The following is a 19870-nucleotide window of genomic DNA, read 5'->3' on the forward strand; positions in this document are numbered from 1 at the left end:
GTACAACTAAAGTACAGTACGTTAGGACCTCAGCATGACTAAAGTACAGTACGTTAGGACCTCAGTACGACTAAAGTACAGTACGTTAGGACCTCAGCATGACTAAAGTACAGTACGTTAGTACCTCAGCATGACTAAAGTACAGTACGTTAGGACCTCAGCATGACTAAAGTACAGTACGTTAGGACCTCAGCATGACTAAAGTACAGTACGTTAGTACCTCAGTATGACTAAAGTACAGTACATTAGCATGACTAAACTACAGTACGTTAGCATGACTAAAGTGCAGTACGTTAGCATGACTAAACTACAGTACGTTAGCATGACTAAAGTGCAGTACGTTAGCATGACTAAAGTGCAGTACGTTAGTTCGACTAAAGTACAATATCGTATAACGTGTAATAATCCAGACACAAAGCTGCGGTTGTTTCTGCACTAACTTTTATTAAAACTACTTGAAGCAACGGAGTCACAGAGACGAGTTTGGTTCCTCACGTCAGCACTGACTTCAGATCAGTGCGTCAAACACAGACCGGCTGCACTTCTCTAGGAATCAGATCCTGGATCCGCAATCAACAACTGAGCTGCTTTTGGTCCGACTGGTTTTAAAAGAGGAGCAATGAACAAGTAGAAAACAAGAGAACTTTACTCTCAGGAGGAGGCATCAGATATCGGCGAGGTCAAATCCACAAACATCGGTGTACAACAGGTGTTTGATGTGGCTCAAACTAAAAAGGTGAACTTTAGACGCCTGAAGAGAAAATAGTAATGTAAATGAAAGATTAGAGGAACATCTGGAAAATAAATCTAACTGCTCATTTTTCAGCTTTCTTGTCCCATTAATCGTCTTCCAGCCCTGAAACATTCTCAGTCTGAACCACATTAAGGACCGTAAAACTCTTTCGTAAGTATTCATGGGCTTCTTGTTTTCAACAAAAGATTGCCGGTCTGGAGGCCCTGGACTGTAGAGACGCCCTGGACCCCAGAGAAGACAGACAACAATGTTTCCTAAACGTCAAACTAGTGCTTCAAACGGATAACGGTCAGTCTTCAAAGTCTCAAGTCTGTCCGCGTCTTTCACGCCAGCTGCTTTCAAGTCCAGTCGAGTATTGATCAGAGAATTCCTGGTTTTGAGGTCAGCTGCTACTCAAAGTTAAAATCATAATCAAAGTCCAGAGTTGTCATGTCTGTGGGGAGGCCCAGGGCCTCAGGGGTGATCTCCATCATCGGTGGGTCGTGCTCGCTGGGCGTCGCCTCCTCCACCAGCAATCCAGAGTCGGGATCGGACAAGTCCAGCCCCTTGGAGTCCGAAAGTGCAGAGTCAAAATCTCCTGAAGATAGCTCAGGCTCGGACTGGCTCTGCTGCTGGCGGGTCTGGTATCTGGTTTGAGATCTGGTTTGCCTGACAGCCCGGGGGGCAGCAGAGGTTCTCTTTGTCGGAGTCGCCTTAACTCTAGTTTTGGGGCCTGGCTTAGGAGCAGGTTCAAGAGCCGTGTCAGGATGGGTCTCTATATGTAGCAGGGACTGGATGTCCTGGTCTGGTTGGGGGTCTGTGTGGATTTGAGGGGATGGATTGGGCGTGGACAGAGTTTGAGATGTTGGTTGCCACTCCGCAGGCTTGGTTTGGGACTGATATTTAGGAGTCCAGGACTGGTTTTGGGGTACACTCTGAGCCTCAGACTGGTCTGGTGGATTCAGTCTTGGCTGGGTTTCAGATGGAACCTCCTCAGGTGGTGGAGTTGGGGAAGGCTGCAAGGACCAAACAGATTCAATCTGAATGACTGGCTCTGGCTGGCTTTGGGGACTTTGTGATTCTGGTTGTAGAGATGTGCAGACTTCAGATGGAGGTTGGGACAGAGTTAGAAGCAGAGGTTGTGGTTTTGGTGCTTGCATGGTCGGAAGACAACTTTTATTGGTGCTGCTCCCGCCAGCGCTGGTGTCCGTTGCTGGTTTGGTTATGGAGGAGGCGCCTGATTGGCCAACCCGGTTGTAAAAGATGTTGAATAAGTCCTGGGCTTTAGCTGCAGCCAGGTTACTCTTAAGTTTATCAGACTTATGAGGTCCGTCGCCAATGTTCATGAAAGGTGGCGGCTTGACAAAAAACGTACAAGTCTGCTCGTCCTCCGGGACGCCAGGAGCTGCCACGTCGGACACAATCTTTATCATTGTTGGCTGGGCCAGTTTAGCCACAGATGGTGCAGGCTTTGCCTCGATTGGTGCGGGGTTACAACCTGGTGGTACGGGGTTCCAACCTGGTGGTGCGGGGTTCCAACCTGGTGGCGCGGGGTTCCAACCTGGTGGCGTGGGGTTACAACCTGGTGGTGCGGGGTTACAACCTGGTGGCGCAGATTTAAGAACTGGTGGTGTGGGGTTACAACCTGGTGGTGCGGGGTTACAACCTGGTGGCGTGGGGTTACAACCTGGTGGCGCAGATTTAAGAACTGGTGGCGCGGGGTTACAACCTGGTGGTGCGGGGTTACAACCTGGTGGCGCGGGGTTACAACCTGGTGGCGCAGGGTTACAACCTGGTGGCGAAGATTTAAGAACTGGTGGCGCGGGGTTACAACCTGGTGGTGCGGGGTTACAACCTGGTGGCGCAGATTTAAGAACTGGTGGCGCGGGGTTACAACCTGGTGGTGCGGGGTTACAACCTGGTGGCGCAGGTTTAAGAACTGGTGGCGTGGGGTTACAACCTGGTGGTGCGGGGTTACAACCTGGTGGCGCAGATTTAAGAACTTGTGGCGCGGGGTTACAACCTGGTGGCGCGGGGTTAAAACCTGGTGGCGCAGGTTTAAGAACTGGTGGCGCGGGGTTACAACCTGGTGGCGCGGGGTTAAAACCTGGTGGCGCAGGTTTAAGAACTGGTGGCGTGGGGTTACAACCTGGTGGTGCAGGGTTACAACCTGGTGGTGCGGGGTTAAAACCTGGTGGCGCAGGTTTAAGAACTGGTGGCGTGGGGTTACAACCTGGTGGTGCAGGGTTACAACCTGGTGGTGCTGGTTTAAGAACTGGTGGCGCGGGTTTAAGAACTGGTGGCGCAGGGTTAGCCTCCAATGGTTCAAGTTTAGCCCCCAGGGGTGCAGGTCTTGACACCGGAGGTGGAGGCATTGCCTCGTCGGATGTCCCAGGTGCACCAATTAATGGCTGTGGTTTATTTTCCAGCAGTGCATTCTGGGCATTAAGAGCCCTTGTGAGACCGTCGCAGAATAAGGGTTCTTCTTTGGGAGCAGGTCCAGTGTTTTGAGGTCTAATGGAGAGAAAGGTATTCAGAGGGGCGGGTTTACCCATCATGGCGGTTTTCCTCAGAACTGAAGCAGGTGCAGGGAGGTTCGGCCGGATCCTGATACGGTTGAACACCCAAGGAGGCGTGGTGGTTTGGCCCCCCAGTTTGTGGGCGATCTCCTTGGCAACGGCCATAGATTTAGCAAAAGAGTCCTCAGAAGAGACCGGGTTCTGCTTCGTAGCTGCTTCATCTTCTTTGATGAACTCAGCGGCAACTTTCTCTGCCTCCTTTGCCAGAATACTCTCCTTCTTCTTCCACGTGAACTTCCCAAACGAAGGAGTCGCGGTCACAGCCGGAGGCGGCGGTTTGCCGGTTTCCAGACACTGCTTGCGAAGTTTTGCCCTCATGGCTGGACTGGGTCCGCAGAGGATCTTGGGCGGGTCGTAGGGCTTCTGCGGAGGTTCGGGCTTGTTGATATCTGGTTTCCCCAGCTCAAGCTTTTTGACAGCTTCTTTCTCAGCCTTAACTTTCCCTTCGTCATGTTTGGATCTGGAATCTGAATACAGACTGTATTTGTCATCTCGCGAACCGTATTTGGGACGGCTGTCATACCGATCCTCTTCATCCCTGCGGTACCGGTACCGAGATTCCTCTTCTCTGTATTTGTGTCTGTCGTCGTCGTCCTTTCTGCCGTGTTTACCCCTCTCCTCTTCCTCCCTGCTGCAGCGGTATTTATTATCCTTCTTGCTGCTCTTAAACTTGTCTTCCTCATCCTTCTTGCTGTACGAAGGTCTTTCCTCTTCCAGGCTTTTGGCATTCTTAAATTCTTCCTCTTTCTTGCTCTGCTTCGCCTCCTCTTCCTCCTTTTTAATTTTCTCCTCCTTCTGAACCGCGTCGGACTCCTTCTTTTTGTCCTTGTCCCTTTTCTCCTTTTTGTGTTTGGCCTTTTCGTCCTTGTTGCTCTTGTCTTCGTCCTCGTGTTTGCGTTTCTTCCCGCTGGCCTCGGAGGCCAGTCCGGCCTGCCGGTCCAGGTTCCTCCTCTGTTCATACAAAGGGTTCTCGTACATCTGTTTCTGGGGAAGGAGGCGACAAGAGAGTGACGAAATACTTCTGAGCAGAACATCAAATGAATAGCTGAAATACTTTTCGGGTGTTGTAAACTAGCGTCGGCCCTTTGCTTTGGATCATCTATTGTTTGACGTAGTTTTTACCACGAGCACCAAACGGAGGTCAGCTTCCCGCTTATTGATGAACACCGACCAACGACCAGGAAGGTTCTGGTTTCACATGGATTCGTCTTTTAAAATCGACCACAACATCTGTCATACGTGTCATTCAAAAGATTTGTGACAAAGATTCCCTGGAAACTGAGCTAGCTTTGAGAAAATGAACTCGTCAGACAAGTCAGTGTGGAAACACAGGTTAGCGTTGGTTAGCGTGTTCTCTTCCGGAATGGGACTATTTCTCGCCATTTCCTGGCATTCTGGGGGTTAAGCGCCGGTCCGATCTCTTAGAAAAGTCACTTTAGACGATTCCCGATCAGGCCGCACATTTTGATGTATTTGCGAGTCACGCTCTGGGATCCTTAGTCGCTTTAAGTTTTTTCCCCATAGGCGGTGCAAATCTTTAGCAGTTTTTCGCGATATGAGAATTGGCTCGTGAATGTTTTGGAGACTTAAATGCACAAGATTCCCGGTCAGGCCGCACGTTTTGAAGTATTCGTTACACATAGGCGACCTACGCTGGAGCCGTGCGCCCGGACACAGTTCTGGCGGAAGGTGGAGAAGTGGAAGAGTAATAAGCCTGCAGGGCAGCCGTCAGCACGGCGCCACAAGGATGGACTGGAGTTCTAGTCGCTATACAACACCAACCGCCGAACATGCACGAGCTCCTGCGGAGCAAAGGGGCTTCAGTACCTTGTACTTCTCGTTGTGAGCGTGCGTGGTGACGTGCTCCTCTGCACAGATGGCGTCTCCATAAAACTGTTTGCACAGCAGGCAGAAGAACCCTCGGACCGGCAGCAGGAACTCAGAACCTGCAGGAGACACGCAGCCCGCTTCAGACACACGGCGCCATGAAGCCAACGGCCAATCATGCGTCCCCGCCTGTCAGAGAGCCGACATGTGACAGCAGACACATGACACACTAAAGCCTCCGGTAAGATCCACCTGGAAGCAGGAGACGGCTAACAACCTTCAGGCGCTCGGCACCGGCATCGTGAGGGGGGGGGGGGGGGGCTACCTTTGGCGGGTTTGGTCAGCTTCTCTTCCGAAAGAAGGTTCTTGATGATTTTGGTGGGAGTGGAGGCCCAGGGCCGGTCGTAGGGGTCCAGAGTCTGAGGAGCCAAAGAGAGGAGTTAGGGCCGTCGTCCCTCAGCCAGCGGCGCCTCAGCAGGAGGAGGAACCAACCTTTCGGTGCGTCTTGCTGTGCAGGTGAGTGAAATAATCAAACATGGAGCCAGAGGTGACGTTACAGTTCCTGCACCAGTGGTTTCCAGCGTCATAGTACTCAAACGGCTCCGGGGGCGGAGTCGGGGCGTCGGTGGGCGGCTCGTCTGGAGACGCTCTCAACGCCGCCGCCGCCTAAGGAACAAAGATGGAGTCAACATGGCGTGAGGACAGTCAGGAGTCACTCAAACTAAACTCTTTAAAAGGTGCAGCGTAAAGCTTCCTTACCTGCAGAGCTCCGGCTCAGTCCAGCGGATCAGAACCGCCAACTTGCTTTACGGTTCAACATCACAACCCTCCGAGCTGCCTACGTTCTCACAGGATCACCTGGAGCACTCGCACCTGTTCTTCCAGGTTTCTTTATCAACTGGAGCTAAACTACCGTCTATAAGCCTCCTGCCGGCTGTGGACCAGCTGCTGGTACCACAGGAACAGACTCTGTGTGACCACCGAGCTGCACGGCAGCTAGAGGAGGCGTAGCTAAGCATCAGCAGTACTTCCCGTCTACCTCCTCTGGAGCTGCTCTGTACCTTCATGGCGGCCGGCCGGCCCTCGGGGCTCCTCTGGGCTTCACGCGTCTTCTTCTCCGGCTCGTCCTCCTGGTCCTCCGGCGGCCGGGCGGCCCTGCGGGGCCGGTCGGACGGGATCAGGCCGAGGATGAGCGCTATCTTCTCGATCTCGTTGCGTTTCTTCTCGGCGGCCTCGTGCTCTTTGCGCAGGCTGGAGATCTGAGCCATGACCTCCTCCTGCAGGCGGCTGATGTCCTGCAGCAGCGGGTCTCTGTGGCCGCCCTTCTCCCGCCGCTTCTTCCTCAGGAGCTCCCCTGAAACACAGAGTCAGTCAGCCGCACGTCTCCAGGAGGACCGCGGCGGCGGCAGCGTGACCTCACCCTGCTGCTTGCGGAGCCTCTCCAGCTCCTTCATCAGGTACTCCTTCTTCTTCATGCGGACGTCTCGCTCCTGCTTCAGCTTCTCTCGCTCCTCCAGAACCTGACAAACAAACAGAGTCAGTGCGCCGCCCCGCAGCTCGGGCTCAGGACGTCTCGCGGAGGCCGGACCTTTTGCTTCTGGCTCTCGGTGTTCTGCTCCTCAGACACTCGGCCCGGCTGCTGCCCGTCCGGACCAGAAGTCTCAGTGGAACCTGCCGACAAGCCACAACCAGAATTACTCACCGCCCACCCCTCCGAGGGGCAAGCTGGACGTCCATCCTGCACCGACCTTTGGCCCCCGGCTCCGGGGCTTTGCCGTAGGGGTGCTTGTAGGGCAGAGTGGGGGGTAACTCGCCTGTGCCGGTTTGGGGGGGCGGCGCCATGTTGGGGGGCGGGTACATGGGCGGCCACTGCTGGTGCATGTAGGGAAGGTAGTTTCCGTACTGGCTGTATCCCGGCGGGGGGAAGTTGGGGGGCATCATGCCGTGGACCTGTGAGGGGGGGTAGGGGGGGATGGGCACCCCGGGGTGAGCAAGGAGGAGTTTGGGGTCGGGGGTCGGAGGCGGCGCGGCGCCGATCTGCCCGGCGGCAGGCTCTTTGACGTCTTTGTGAGCTTGAGGTGCCGAGCTCCTCCGGCCGCCGCCCTCGCTGCTCCAGCTGCCCCCCCGGCTGCGGCTGCGGCTGCGGCTGCTGCTGCTGCTGGAGCTGCTGCGGCTTCGCCTCCTGCGGCCCCGGCTGCCGTTCGAGCTGCCGGAGGAGTACCCCCTGCGGCGCGTGGGCGTCTTCGGAGGCGGCTTGTTACCGTGGAGGCGCTCTTTGGTCCTGGCCGCCATCTTGCTGATCTCGGTCACGCCCAGGTCCAGGCCGATGGTCTTCAGCAGGTCCTGGATCTTCTCGTACTCCTCCAGCGCCTGGCGCTCGCCCTCCTCCAGCGGCTCCATCCCCGGCGGTATGGCGGTGTTCGTCTGGACCGTGATGTTCTGGTCGGGGCTGATGGAGGACCGGCTCGCACGCTGCTCCTCCAGGTCGCCTGCGGTGGGAGTGGCCTGAAGGCGAGCCGAGGCCCCGGCGGTCTTCTGTGGGGGGCAGTCTCCGTACAGGGCCTCCTCCGTCACGTCTCCGTACAGGTCCAGCCCTTGGTGCCGGACGGGCTCGGACGCCGGCGGAGGTTTGGGCTCCTCCGAATCCCCGTACAGGAACTTCTCCTCGTCGTCGATGTCGTCCGCCGGCCCGTGAGCCTCGGGCCCCGCCGGCCCCCCCAGGAGCTGCAGGATCTCGGTGATCTCGGCATCGAGGCCGACGCGGTGAGCCATCTGGGGGTCGGACCGCAGCTCCGCCAGCATGGAGGCCACCATGTGGGGCTCCATGCCCTTCACGGCCTGCAGCAGCTGGTCGGCCACCCGGGAAATGTTGGCGCCCTCTGGCCCTCGAGGGGAGTCGGTGGCCTGGAACCAGAGACATGTTGTTGTGGTGGTGGTGGCGGTGGCGGTGGCGGTATGTCTTACCCGGAGTGAAGGCGAGTCCTCGGAGTCGGTGCGTTTCTTCAGGATGGACTTGGTGGGCAGACTCAGCATCTCCTCCAGCTCCTTGCGGCGCCGGGCCGTGTCCAGCTCCCGGAACTCTCTCCGGGTTTTCTCGGCGCCGTCATCTCGGCCACTCGAGCTGCTGCTGCTCGCGCTGCGGACGTGGCTCCGCCCCCTGGACCCGGACCTGCTGCGGGGGCGGCTCTTGCTCCGGCCCCGGCTCTTGGCCCGGCTCCGGCTCGGACTGCGGCTCTTTCCCCGGCTCCGGCCCCGGCTTCGGCTCCGACCCCGGCTCTTCCCCCGACGACGGTCCGGACTGCGGCTCTGGCTCCGGTCCGGACTGCGGCTCTGGCCCCGGCCCCGGTCCAGACTGCGGCTCTGGCTGCGAGGCCGGCTCTTGCTCCTTACCTGGCTCTTGGCCCGGCCCCGGTCGGAACTCCGGCTGCGAGGCCGGCTCCGGCCCCGGCTCCGGTCCAGACTGCGGCTCTGGCTGCGAGGCCGGCTCTTGCTCCTTACCTGGCTCTTGGCCCGGCCCCGGTCGGAACTCCGGCTGCGAGGCCGGCTCCGGCCCCGGCTCCGCTCGTACTCGGGTCGAGGGGGGTAGTCTCTGCAGGGAACACGAGAGTCAACACGGCTCCATCCTTCACCTGAGGAGACAAGTCCGTTTTCACGAGTACCTGTCATGATGGCGTGAGGGGGCGGAGCCAGATGGTCCGGTGAGCTCGTTTCCAACAGTGATGACCAGGTTGTGGTCGATGGGACCGGATCCTCGGGGGGACGGAGACCTCTGCTACACAGAGACACACGAGGACACACAGAGACCCTTACCAGAGACCATTACCAGAGACCCTTACCAGAGACTATTACCAGAGACCCTTACCAGAGACCCTTACCAGAGACCATTACCAGAGACTATTACCAGATACCCTTACCAGAGACCCTGACCAGAGACCCTTACCAGAGACTATTACCAGAGACCCTTACCAGAGACCCTGACCAGAGACCATTACCAGAGACTATTACCAGATACCCTTACCAGAGACCCTGACCAGAGACCCTGACCAGAGACCCTGACCAGAGACTATTACCAGAGACCCTTACCAGAGACTATTACCAGATACCCTTACCAGAGACCCTGACCAGAGACCCTGACCAGAGACCCTTACCAGAGACCCTGACCAGAGACTATTACCAGATACCCTTACCAGAGACCCTGACCAGAGACCCTGACCAGAGACCCTTACCAGAGACCCTGACCAGAGACTATTACCAGAGACCCTGACCAGAGACCATTACCAGAGACCCTTACCAGAGACTATTACCAGAGACCCTGACCAGAGACCCTTACCAGAGACTATTACCAGAGACCCTTACCAGAGACCCTGACCAGAGACTATTACCAGAGACCCTTACCAGAGACTATTACCAGAGACCCTTACCAGAGACCCTGAGCAGAGACTATTACCAGAGACCCTTACCAGAGACTATTACCAGAGACTATTACCAGAGACTATTACCAGAGACCCTTACCAGAGACTATTACCAGAGACCCTTACCAGAGACTATTACCAGAGACCCTTACCAGAGACCATTACCAGAGACTATTACCAGAGACCCTTACCAGAGACTATTACCAGAGACACCAGAGACTATTACCAGAGAACCAGAGACAGAGACTATTACCAGAGTGAGACTCCTCTCTAGAGGACCACCATGAGGACTCACCTCTCTCGGAGGACCACCATGAGGACTCTCCACTCTAGAGGACCACCATGAGGACTCTCCTCTCTAGAGGACCACCATGAGGACTCTCCACTCTAGAGGACCACCATGAGGACTCTCCTCTCTAGAGGACCACCATGAGGACTCTCCACTCTAGAGGACCACCATGAGGACTCACCTCTCTAGAGGACCACCATGAGGACTCACCTCTCTAGAGGACCACCATGAGGACTCTCCACTCTAGAGGACCACCATGAGGACTCTCCACTCTAGAGGACCACCATGAGGACTCACCTCTCTAGAGGACCACCATGAGGACTCACCTCTCTAGAGGACCACCATGAGGACTCACCTCTCTAGAGGACCACCATGAGGACTCACCTCTAGAGGACCACCATGAGGACTCACCTCTCTAGAGGACCACCATGAGGACTCTCCACTCTAGAGGACCACCATGAGGACTCTCCACTCTAGAGGACCACCATGAGGACTCACCTCTCTAGAGGACCACCATGAGGACTCACCTCTAGAGGACCACCATGAGGACTCACCTCTCTAGAGGACCACCATGAGGACTCTCCACTCTAGAGGACCACCATGAGGACTCACCTCTCTAGAGGACCACCATGAGGACTCACCTCTCTAGAGGACCACCATGAGGACTCACCTCTCTAGAGGACCACCATGAGGACTCACCTCTCTAGAGGACCACCATGAGGACTCACCTCTCTCGGAGGACCACCATGAGGACTCACCTCTCTCGGAGGACCACCATGAGGACTCACCTCTCTCGGAGGACCACCATGAGGACCCCCTGCCCAATAGTCCCCGCCTCGGTGGCTCCCGGGCCCGGGGGACGGGTACCTCCTGCGAGGCGGGGAGCGGCGGTAGGAGTCGGGGTGCAATGGCGGCCGGGCCCGGGTCCGGTCGTCTCGGTAACCCGGGTCGGGGTGGGACTTCTGAGGCGGCGGACCTCGGCCCTCCAGCTGCGGCCGATAGCCTCCTCTCGGGGGGGGGGGGCGCCCGCGGTACATCTCCGGTTTCCCGCCTTCGACCAGCGGAAGCTTCCGGTTTCGATTTAACGAAAACGTTGAACACGTTCAAGTAAATAATGAACCGAGTCGATTAAAACAGATTCTCAGCTCTCCGATCTTCTTCTACGGAACCTCCGCGCTCTTCTTCTACGGTTACAAACACAGTCACTGCCGCGCTGCTGCCCCCTTTAGGAAACACGTGGAACCTCCGCGCTCTTCTTCTACGATTATAAACAAACACACTGGCAGCGTTGCTGCCCCCTTCAGGAACCACGTGGAATCTACGAGCTCTTCTTCTACGGTTACAAACTACAACAATTGCCGCGCTGCTGCCCCCTTCAGAAACCACACGGAACTTAAGCCCTTGACCACTTTAAGTAGAAATGAATAAATACATGTATACATACAGAAATTAATAAATACAAGTTGATACCTAAACAGGACGGACTTTTTTCATCTTCATTTATTCATACATTTATTTATGCATTTAGATTTCATTAATTTGGAATCCTCCATATTCAGGTTACTTCTTGTGCTTTTCCTGCTGCAGATTACAAACAATTGAACATTTTGAAATGTAATTATTTTCTTTTTTAATTCTATTTTAATCAACTCTGTGACTGACAGCCCAGTCACGGGAACCAGTGGTCGTCTGCTGTGGCCTCCAGGCGGTTACGTTTCACACACGCTGGTTTAAGATGAAAGGAAACACGAGAAAATGATTCTCATTGATTTCTTTATTGAATAAACACAGCAACAGAAGTACATCAGACAGTAGAGACGTTCACCTGCTGCTTATTCTCAAGGTCTCAGGTCTGAATGTCACATGACCAAAAGCTTTGGTCTGTGATGAGGGTCTTCAGGTTACCACTGGAGTCCTCATGAGCTTCACCTGGGCCCACCTGCAGAGACACCTGTCGACCCCCAGAGGAGCATGAGAGGTTCTACTGTAGACTCACAGTAACATGTCAGCTCTACTGTAGACTCACAGTAACATGTCAGCTCTATTGTAGACTAACAATAACATGTCAGCTCTACTGTAGACTCACAATAACATGTCAGCTCTACTGTAGACTAACAATAACATGTCAGCTCTATTGTAGACTCACAGTAACATGTCAGCTCTACTGTAGACTAACAATAACATGTCAGCTCTATTGTAGACTCACAATAACATGTCAGCTCTATTGTAGACTCACAGTAACATGTCAGCTCTATTGTAGACTAACAATAACATGTCAGCTCTACTGTAGACTCACAATAACATGTCAGCTCTACTGTAGACTCACAATAACATGTCAGCTCTATTGTAGACTCACAGTAACATGTCAGCTCTATTGTAGACTCACAATAACATGTCAGCTCTACTGTAGACTAACAATAACATGTCAGCTCTATTGTAGACTCACAATAACATGTCAGCTCTATTGTAGACTCACAATAACATGTCAGCTCTACTGTAGACTAACAATAACATGTCAGCTCTACTGTAGACTAACAATAACATGTCAGCTCTACTGTAGACTCACAATAACATGTCAGCTCTATTGTAGACTCACAGTAACATGTCAGCTCTATTGTAGACTCACAATAACATGTCAGCTCTACTGTAGACTCACAATAACATGTCAGCTCTATTGTAGACTAACAATAACATGTCAGCTCTACTGTAGACTAACAATAACATGTCAGCTCTATTGTAGACTCACAATAACATGTCAGCTCTACTGTAGACTCACAATAACATGTCAGCTCTATTGTAGACTAACAATAACATGTCAGCTCTATTGTAGACTAACAATAACATGTCAGCTCTACTGTAGACTAACAATAACATGTCAGCTCTATTGTAGACTCACAATAACATGTCAGCTCTACTGTAGACTAACAATAACATGTCAGCTCTATTGTAGACTCACAATAACATGTCAGCTCTACTGTAGACTAACAGTAACATGTCAGCTCTACTGTAGACTAACAATAACATGTCAGCTCTACTGTAGACTCACAATAACATGTCAGCTCTATTGTAGACTCACAGTAACATGTCAGCTCTATTGTAGACTAACTGTCTTCTTTCCACAAACATCTATAAAGAAAACGCATATTAAGGTTGTATCTCTTTTGTTGACAACTGTTTCCTAAAAATGCAACTTAATTGTGTTTATTTTATAGCCCATTATCACAAATTAGCCTCAGAGGGCTTTACAAACTGCACACATAGACATCGGAGATATGTACAACACATTTTAATTCTACACCAAATGCATTGCGAGTAAATGCATTAAAATGTGGAGCGACATACAGACGCTAGCCTCTTTACTAGCTCGTTAGCTCTTAACACAGAAGTCAATGGAGCAGCGTTAGCGTGAACTCGGCTTTATTTGACTTCACGAGCTATTCTTTCAACTTTGTGCGGATTTACGTAATTTGTTAACTCAATATAGTGATTGCCTTTCATCTCGTCTTAGGACGCATCAACACTGACCAATATTATACTTAGATTTAGAGACAACAGTAGTGCCAGCTTCTCCTTTTTTCCGTAAAATGTTCGCTCCGTTTCCGGTTTCCCGTCTGATCCAGGGGGCGGGGCCGGATTTGGAAATCCCAATCTGCCGGTATCAGGATCACTCTGATCCAATCCCGCAACGTTTTGAAATACCGGGATGGATCAGGTTGATCCGTGGCTGAGGAAAGGGGGATCTGGTTATCCGGATCATTCTGATCTGGATTACAAGTTTTGAAATACCGGCCCCTGAAGACCAGCCCTGAGGAGGCGGAGCTACTCTCCACCCATGACCCAACCACCTTCAACACTAGCCCCGCCCCTTAGAACAGGTGCATCAACCACGAGTACAAACACAACGACAGGAATCCAGAGGATCATTTCTTCAAGAAAGTCAACGATACAAGTTATATAAATATAAATGTATCAATATAACCTTTGTATAAATATAAACGTATGAATATAAACGTTGTATAAATATAAACGTATGAATATAAACGTATAAATATAAATGTATGAATATAAACGTATGAATATAAACGTTGTATAAATATAAACGTATGAATATAAACGTATAAATATAAAAGTATGAATATAAACGTATGAATGATCTTTATGATGCACGAGAGAAGTCTTCAGATTAAACCGACCGATAGTCGACAAACGAGGTTAAGTGTTGCAACCACACGTTTCCCATCATGCACTGGGCCACGCAGTGAGGTTGACCACGTGCGCATGACGTCAGGATCAAGTCGGACACATCTACCCAGAATGCATTGCGCGTTTACGGTGATGGATTCTGAGCAAGCCTCACGGCGTGGCCTCTCAGGGGCGTGGCCTCTCAGAGGGCGTGGCCTCTTTAACATCACATCTTTGTGAATAAATTAACTCATTTTATAGATTTTTCCATAGCTGAATGTAAGATTGATACTTTTGACGAATACATTTGGAACTTATCTTTACTTAAGGTACATTATGACTCACTACATTTTGGAAGAAAATACTAGAATTCAAGCGTCTGGCTTCAGGCAGCTTAAGGTCAGTGTTTTTGAGGGGAGAGTAACCCCCTTTTGATGTGGAGTTGAGGCGTTACAACTCAATAGGCCTTTATTATGTGCAAAAACATACACAACACACTATAGTAAAAAGAGAAAAACCACAGTTGAGCTACCTTAGGCTTAACAAGTGACTATTATGCTGCTGCCACCAAGCCGGTTGTTTTTTTGCAACCAAGACAGACACCGAAGATGTTCTGACCAGAGTTCCCACCAATCATTCAATATCGGAGGATTTTTCTTATGATCACTTGTATTCCAAGTGCTAAATAGTCTTTCGTCCCTGGGTGGGCTTGAACCACCAACCTTTCGGTTAACAGCCGAACGCGCTAACCAATTGCGCCACAGAGACTTGTCTACTGAGTTAGAGGATGGGGTTTTTTCCAGCTGAATGTAAGATTGATACTTTTGACGAATACATTAGGACCTTATTTTTTTAAAGGTACATTATGACTCACTTCCTTTTGGAAGAAAATACTAGAATTCAAGCGTCTGGCTTCAGGCAGCTTAAGGTCAGTGTTTTTGAGGAGAGTAACCCCCTTTTGATGTGGAGTTGAGGCTTTACAACTCAATAGGCCTTTATTATGTGCAAACATACACAACACACTATAGTAAAAGAGAAACCACAGTTGAGCCACCTTAGGCTTAACAAGTGACTATTATGCTGCTGCCACCAAGCGGTTGTTTTTGCAACCAAGACAGACACGAAGATGTTCTGACCAGAGTTCCCACCAATCATTCAATATCGGAGGATTTTCTTATGATCACTTCAATTCCAAGTGCTAAATAGTCTTTCGTCCCTGGGTGGCTTGAACCACCAACCTTCGGTTAACAGCCGAGCGCTAACCAATTGCGCCACAGAGACTTGTCTACTGAGTTAGAGGATGGGGTTTTTTCAAGCTGAATGTAAGATTGATACTTTTGACGAATACATTTGGACCTAAAGGTACATTATGACTCACTACATTTTGGAAGAAAATACTAGAATTCAAGCGTCTGGCTTCAGGCAGCTTAAGGTCAGTGTTTTGGAGGGGAGAGTAACCCCCTTTTGATGTGGAGTTGAGGCGTTACAACTCAATAGGCCTTTATTATGTGCAAAAACATACACAACACACTATAGTAAAAAGAGAAAAACCACAGTTGAGCTACCTTAGGCTTAACAAGTGACTATTATGCTGCTGCCACCAAGCCGGGTTGTTTTTGCAACCAAGACAGACACCGAAGATGTTCTGACCAGAGTTCCCACCAATCATTCAATATCGGAGGATTTTTCTTATGATCACTTGTATTCCAAGTGCTAAATAGTCTTTCGTCCCTGGGTGGGCTTGAACCACCAACCTTTCGGTTAACAGCCGAGCGCTAACCAATTGCGCCACAGAGACTTGTCTACTGAGTTAGAGGATGGGTTTTTTTTTCCAGCTGAATGTAAGATTGATACTTTTGACGAATACATTAGGACCTTATCTTTTTAAAAGTACATTATGACTCACTACATTTTGTAAGAAAATACTAGAATTCAAGCGTCTGGCTTCAGGCAGCTTAAGGTCAGTGTTTTGGAGGGGAGAGTAACCGCTTTTCGACGTGGAGTTGAGGCTTTACAACTCAATCGGCCTTTATCATGTGCAAACACATACACAACACACTATAGTAAAACCACAGTTGAGCCACCTTAGGCTTAACAAGTGACTATTATGCTGCTGCCACCAAGCCGGTTTTTTTTTGCAACCAAGACAGACACCGAAGATGTTCTGACCAGAGTTCCCACCAATCATTCAATATCGGAGGATTTTTCTTATGATCACTTGTATTCCAAGTGCTAAATAGTCTTTCGTCCCTGGGTGGGCTTGAACCACCAACCTTTCGGTTAACAGCCGAACGCGCTAACCAATTGCGCCACAGAGACTTGTCTACTGAGTTAGAGGATGGGTTTTTTTTCCAGCTGAATGTAAGATTGATACTTTTGACGAATACATTTGGACCTTATCTTTTTTAAAGGTACATTATGACTCACTACATTTTGGAAGAAAATACTAGAATTCAAGCGTCTGGCTTCAGGCAGCTTAAGGTCAGTGTTTTTGAGGGGAGAGTAACCCCCTTTTGATGTGGAGTTGAGGCTTTACAACTCAATAGGCCTTTATTATTTGCAAACACATACACAACACACTATAGTAAAAAGAGAAAAACCACAGTTGAGCCACCTTAGGCTTAACAAGTGACTATTATGCTGCTGCCACCAAGCCGGTTTTTTTTGCAACCAAGACAGACACCGAAGATGTTCTGACCAGAGTTCCCACCAATCATTCAATATCGGAGGATTTTTCTTATGATCACTTGTATTCCAAGTGCTAAATAGTCTTTCGTCCCTGGGTGGGCTTGAACCACCAACCTTTCGGTTAACAGCCGAACGCGCTAACCAATTGCGCCACAGAGACTTGTCTGCTGAGTTAGAGGATGGGGGTTTTTTTCCAGCTGAATGTAAGATTGATACTTTTGACGAATACATTTGGACCTTATCTTTTTTAAAGGTACATTATGACTCACTACATTTTGGAAGAAAATACTAGAATTCAAGCGTCTGGCTTCAGGCAGCTTAAGGTCAGTGTTTTTGAGGGGAGAGTAACCCCCTTTTGATGTGGAGTTGAGGCGTTACAACTCAATAGGCCTTTATTATGTGCAAAAACATACACAACACACTATAGTAAAAAGAGAAAAACCACAGTTGAGCTACCTTAGGCTTAACAAGTGACTATTATGCTGCTGCCACCAAGCCGTTTTTTTTTTGCAACCAAGACAGACACCGAAGATGTTCTGACCAGAGTTCCCACCAATCATTCAATATCGGAGGATTTTTCTTATGATCACTTGTATTCCAAGTGCTAAATAGTCTTTCGTCCCTGGGTGGGCTTGAACCACCAACCTTTCGGTTAACAGCCGAACGCGCTAACCAATTGCGCCACAGAGACTTGTCTACTGAGTTAGAGGATGGTTTTTTGTTCTCCAGCTGAATGTAAGATTGATACTTTTGACGAATACATTAGGACCTTATCTTTTTAAAGGTACATTATGACTCACTACATTTTGGAAGAAAATACTAGAATTCAAGCGTCTGGCTTCAGGCAGCTTAAGGTCAGTGTTTTTGAGGGGAGAGTAACCCCCTTTTGATGTGGAGTTGAGGCTTTACAACTCAATAGGCCTTTATTATGTGCAAAAACATACACAACACACTATAGTAAAAAGAGAAAAACCACAGTTGAGCCACCTTAGGCTTAACAAGTGACTATTATGCTGCTGCCACCAAGCCGGTTTTTTTTTGCAACCAAGACAGACACCGAAGATGTTCTGACCAGAGTTCCCACCAATCATTCAATATCGGAGGATTTTTCTTATGATCACTTGTATTCCAAGTGCTAAATAGTCTTCGTCCCTGGGTGGGCTTGAACCACCAACCTTCGTTAACAGCCGAACGCTAACCAATTGCGCCACAGAGACTTGTCTACTGAGTTAGAGGATGGGGTTTTTCCAGCTGAATGTAAGATTGATACTTTTGACGAATACATTTGGACCTTATCTTTTTAAAGGTACATTATGACTCACTACATTTTGGAAGAAAATACTAGAATTCAAGCGTCTGGCTTCAGGCAGCTTAAGGTCAGTGTTTTTGAGGGGAGAGTAACCCCCTTTTGATGTGGAGTTGAGGCTTTACAACTCAATAGGCCTTTATTATGTGCAAAAACATACACAACACACTATAGTAAAAAGAGAAAAACCACAGTTGAGCCACCTTAGGCTTAACAAGTGACTATTATGCTGCTGCCACCAAGCCGGTTTTTTTTGCAACCAAGACAGACACCGAAGATGTTCTGACCAGAGTTCCCACCAATCATTCAATATCGGAGGATTTTTCTTATGATCACTTGTATTCCAAGTGCTAAATAGTCTTTCGTCCCTGGGTGGGCTTGAACCACCAACCTTCGGTTAACAGCCGAACGCGCTAACCAATTGCGCCACAGAGACTTGTCTACTGAGTTAGAGGATGGGGTTTTTTCAAGCTGAATGTAAGATTGATACTTTTGACGAATACATTTGTACACTTACATTATGACTCACTACGTTATGGAAGAAAATACTAGAATTCAAGCGTCTGGCTTCAGGCAGCTTAAGGTCAGTGTTTTGAGGGGAGAGTAACCCCCTTTTGATGTGGAGTTGAGGCTTTACAACTCAATAGGCCTTTATTATGTGCAAACACATACACAACACACTATAGTAAAAAGAGAAAAACCACAGTTGAGCCACCTTAGGCTTAACAAGTGACTATTATGCTGCTGCCACCAAGCCGGTTTTTTTGCAACCAAGACAGACACCGAAGATGTTCTGACCAGAGTTCCCACCAATCATTCAATATCGGAGGATTTTTCTTATGATCACTTGTATTCCAAGTGCTAAATAGTCTTTCGTCCCTGGGTGGGCTTGAACCACCAACCTTTCGGTTAACAGCCGAACGCTAACCAATTGCGCCACAGAGACTTGTCTACTGAGTTAGAGGATGGGTTTTTTTTTCCAGCTGAATGTAAGATTGATACTTTTGACGAATACATTAGGACCTTATCTTTTTAAAGGTACATTATGACTCACTACATTTTGGAAGAAAATACTAGAATTCAAGCGTCTGGCTTCAGGCAGCTTAAGGTCAGTGTTTTTGAGGGGAGAGTAACCCCCTTTTGATGTGGAGTTGAGGCTTTACAACTCAATCGGCCTTTATCATGTGCAAAACATACACAACACACTATAGTAAAAAGAGAAAAACCACAGTTGAGCTACCTTAGGCTTAACAAGTGACTATTATGCTGCTGCCACCAAGCGGTTGTTTTTTGCAACGAAGACAGACACCGAAGTTGTTCTGACTAGAGTTCGCACCAATCATACAATATCGGAGGATTTTGTTACGATCATTTGTATTCCAAGTTCTTAATAGTTTTCGTCCCTGGGTGGGCTTGAACCACCAACCTTTCGGTTAACAGCCGAACACGCTAACCAATTGCGCCACAGAGACTTGTCTACTGAGTTAGAGGATGGGGTTTTTTTCCAGCTGAATGTAAGATTGATACTTTTGACGAATACATTTGGACCTTATCTTTTTAAAGGTACATTATGACTCACTACATTTTGGAAGAAAATACTAGAATTCAAGCGTCTGGCTTCAGGCAGCTTAAGGTCAGTGTTTTTGAGGGGAGAGTAACCCCTTTGATGTGGAGTTGAGGCTTTACAACTCAATAGGCCTTTATTATGTGCAAAACATACACAACACACTATAGTGAGAAAAACCACAGTTGAGCTACCTTAGGCTTAACAAGTGACTATTATGCTGCTGCCACCAAGCCGGTTGTTTTTTTGCAACCAAGACAGACACCGAAGATGTTCTGACCAGAGTTCCC

The 19870-nt window shown here is 49.7% G+C and overlaps 1 protein-coding gene and 5 non-coding genes across 7 annotated transcripts; all 6 read right to left on the bottom strand.

Moving 5' to 3' along the window:
* Nucleotides 1–423: 423 nt before the first annotated feature.
* On the bottom strand, nt 424–11009 carry znf318 (zinc finger protein 318). Of its 2 annotated transcripts, XM_056410804.1 has the most exons (11): nt 10629–11009; nt 8799–8911; nt 8104–8728; nt 6888–8043; nt 6728–6810; nt 6560–6659; nt 6201–6493; nt 5632–5805; nt 5465–5558; nt 5140–5258; nt 424–4296 (listed from the first exon to the last, which is right to left on the bottom strand). In XM_056410804.1, the coding sequence occupies exons 1-11, from the start codon at nt 10875–10877 to the stop codon at nt 1144–1146; spliced, it is 6159 nt and encodes a 2052-aa protein (XP_056266779.1). In that variant the 5' UTR covers nt 10878–11009; the 3' UTR covers nt 424–1143. The 2 variants fall into 2 exon arrangements, with proteins under 2 accessions (XP_056266779.1, XP_056266778.1); XM_056410803.1 differs by having other exon boundaries at nt 6888–8728.
* A 3707-nt stretch (nt 11010–14716) lies between these two features.
* trnan-guu (transfer RNA asparagine (anticodon GUU)) lies at nt 14717–14790 on the bottom strand. Its single transcript has one exon. It is a non-coding gene; the product is annotated as a tRNA-Asn (tRNA).
* Nucleotides 14791–16267: 1477 nt separating this feature from the next.
* Nucleotides 16268–16341, bottom strand: trnan-guu (transfer RNA asparagine (anticodon GUU)). Its single transcript has one exon. It is a non-coding gene; the product is annotated as a tRNA-Asn (tRNA).
* Nucleotides 16342–16796: 455 nt separating this feature from the next.
* On the bottom strand, nt 16797–16870 carry trnan-guu (transfer RNA asparagine (anticodon GUU)). Its single transcript has one exon. It is a non-coding gene; the product is annotated as a tRNA-Asn (tRNA).
* A 457-nt stretch (nt 16871–17327) lies between these two features.
* Nucleotides 17328–17401, bottom strand: trnan-guu (transfer RNA asparagine (anticodon GUU)). The gene has a single exon. It is a non-coding gene; the product is annotated as a tRNA-Asn (tRNA).
* Nucleotides 17402–19414: 2013 nt separating this feature from the next.
* Nucleotides 19415–19488, bottom strand: trnan-guu (transfer RNA asparagine (anticodon GUU)). The gene has a single exon. It is a non-coding gene; the product is annotated as a tRNA-Asn (tRNA).
* Between the last annotated feature and the right edge of the window lie 382 nt (nt 19489–19870).

The sequence above is a fragment of the Pseudoliparis swirei genome, unplaced genomic scaffold (genome assembly GCF_029220125.1).
Source record: "Pseudoliparis swirei isolate HS2019 ecotype Mariana Trench unplaced genomic scaffold, NWPU_hadal_v1 hadal_27, whole genome shotgun sequence".
In the NCBI taxonomy this organism is placed as follows: Eukaryota; Metazoa; Chordata; class Actinopteri; order Perciformes; family Liparidae; genus Pseudoliparis; species Pseudoliparis swirei.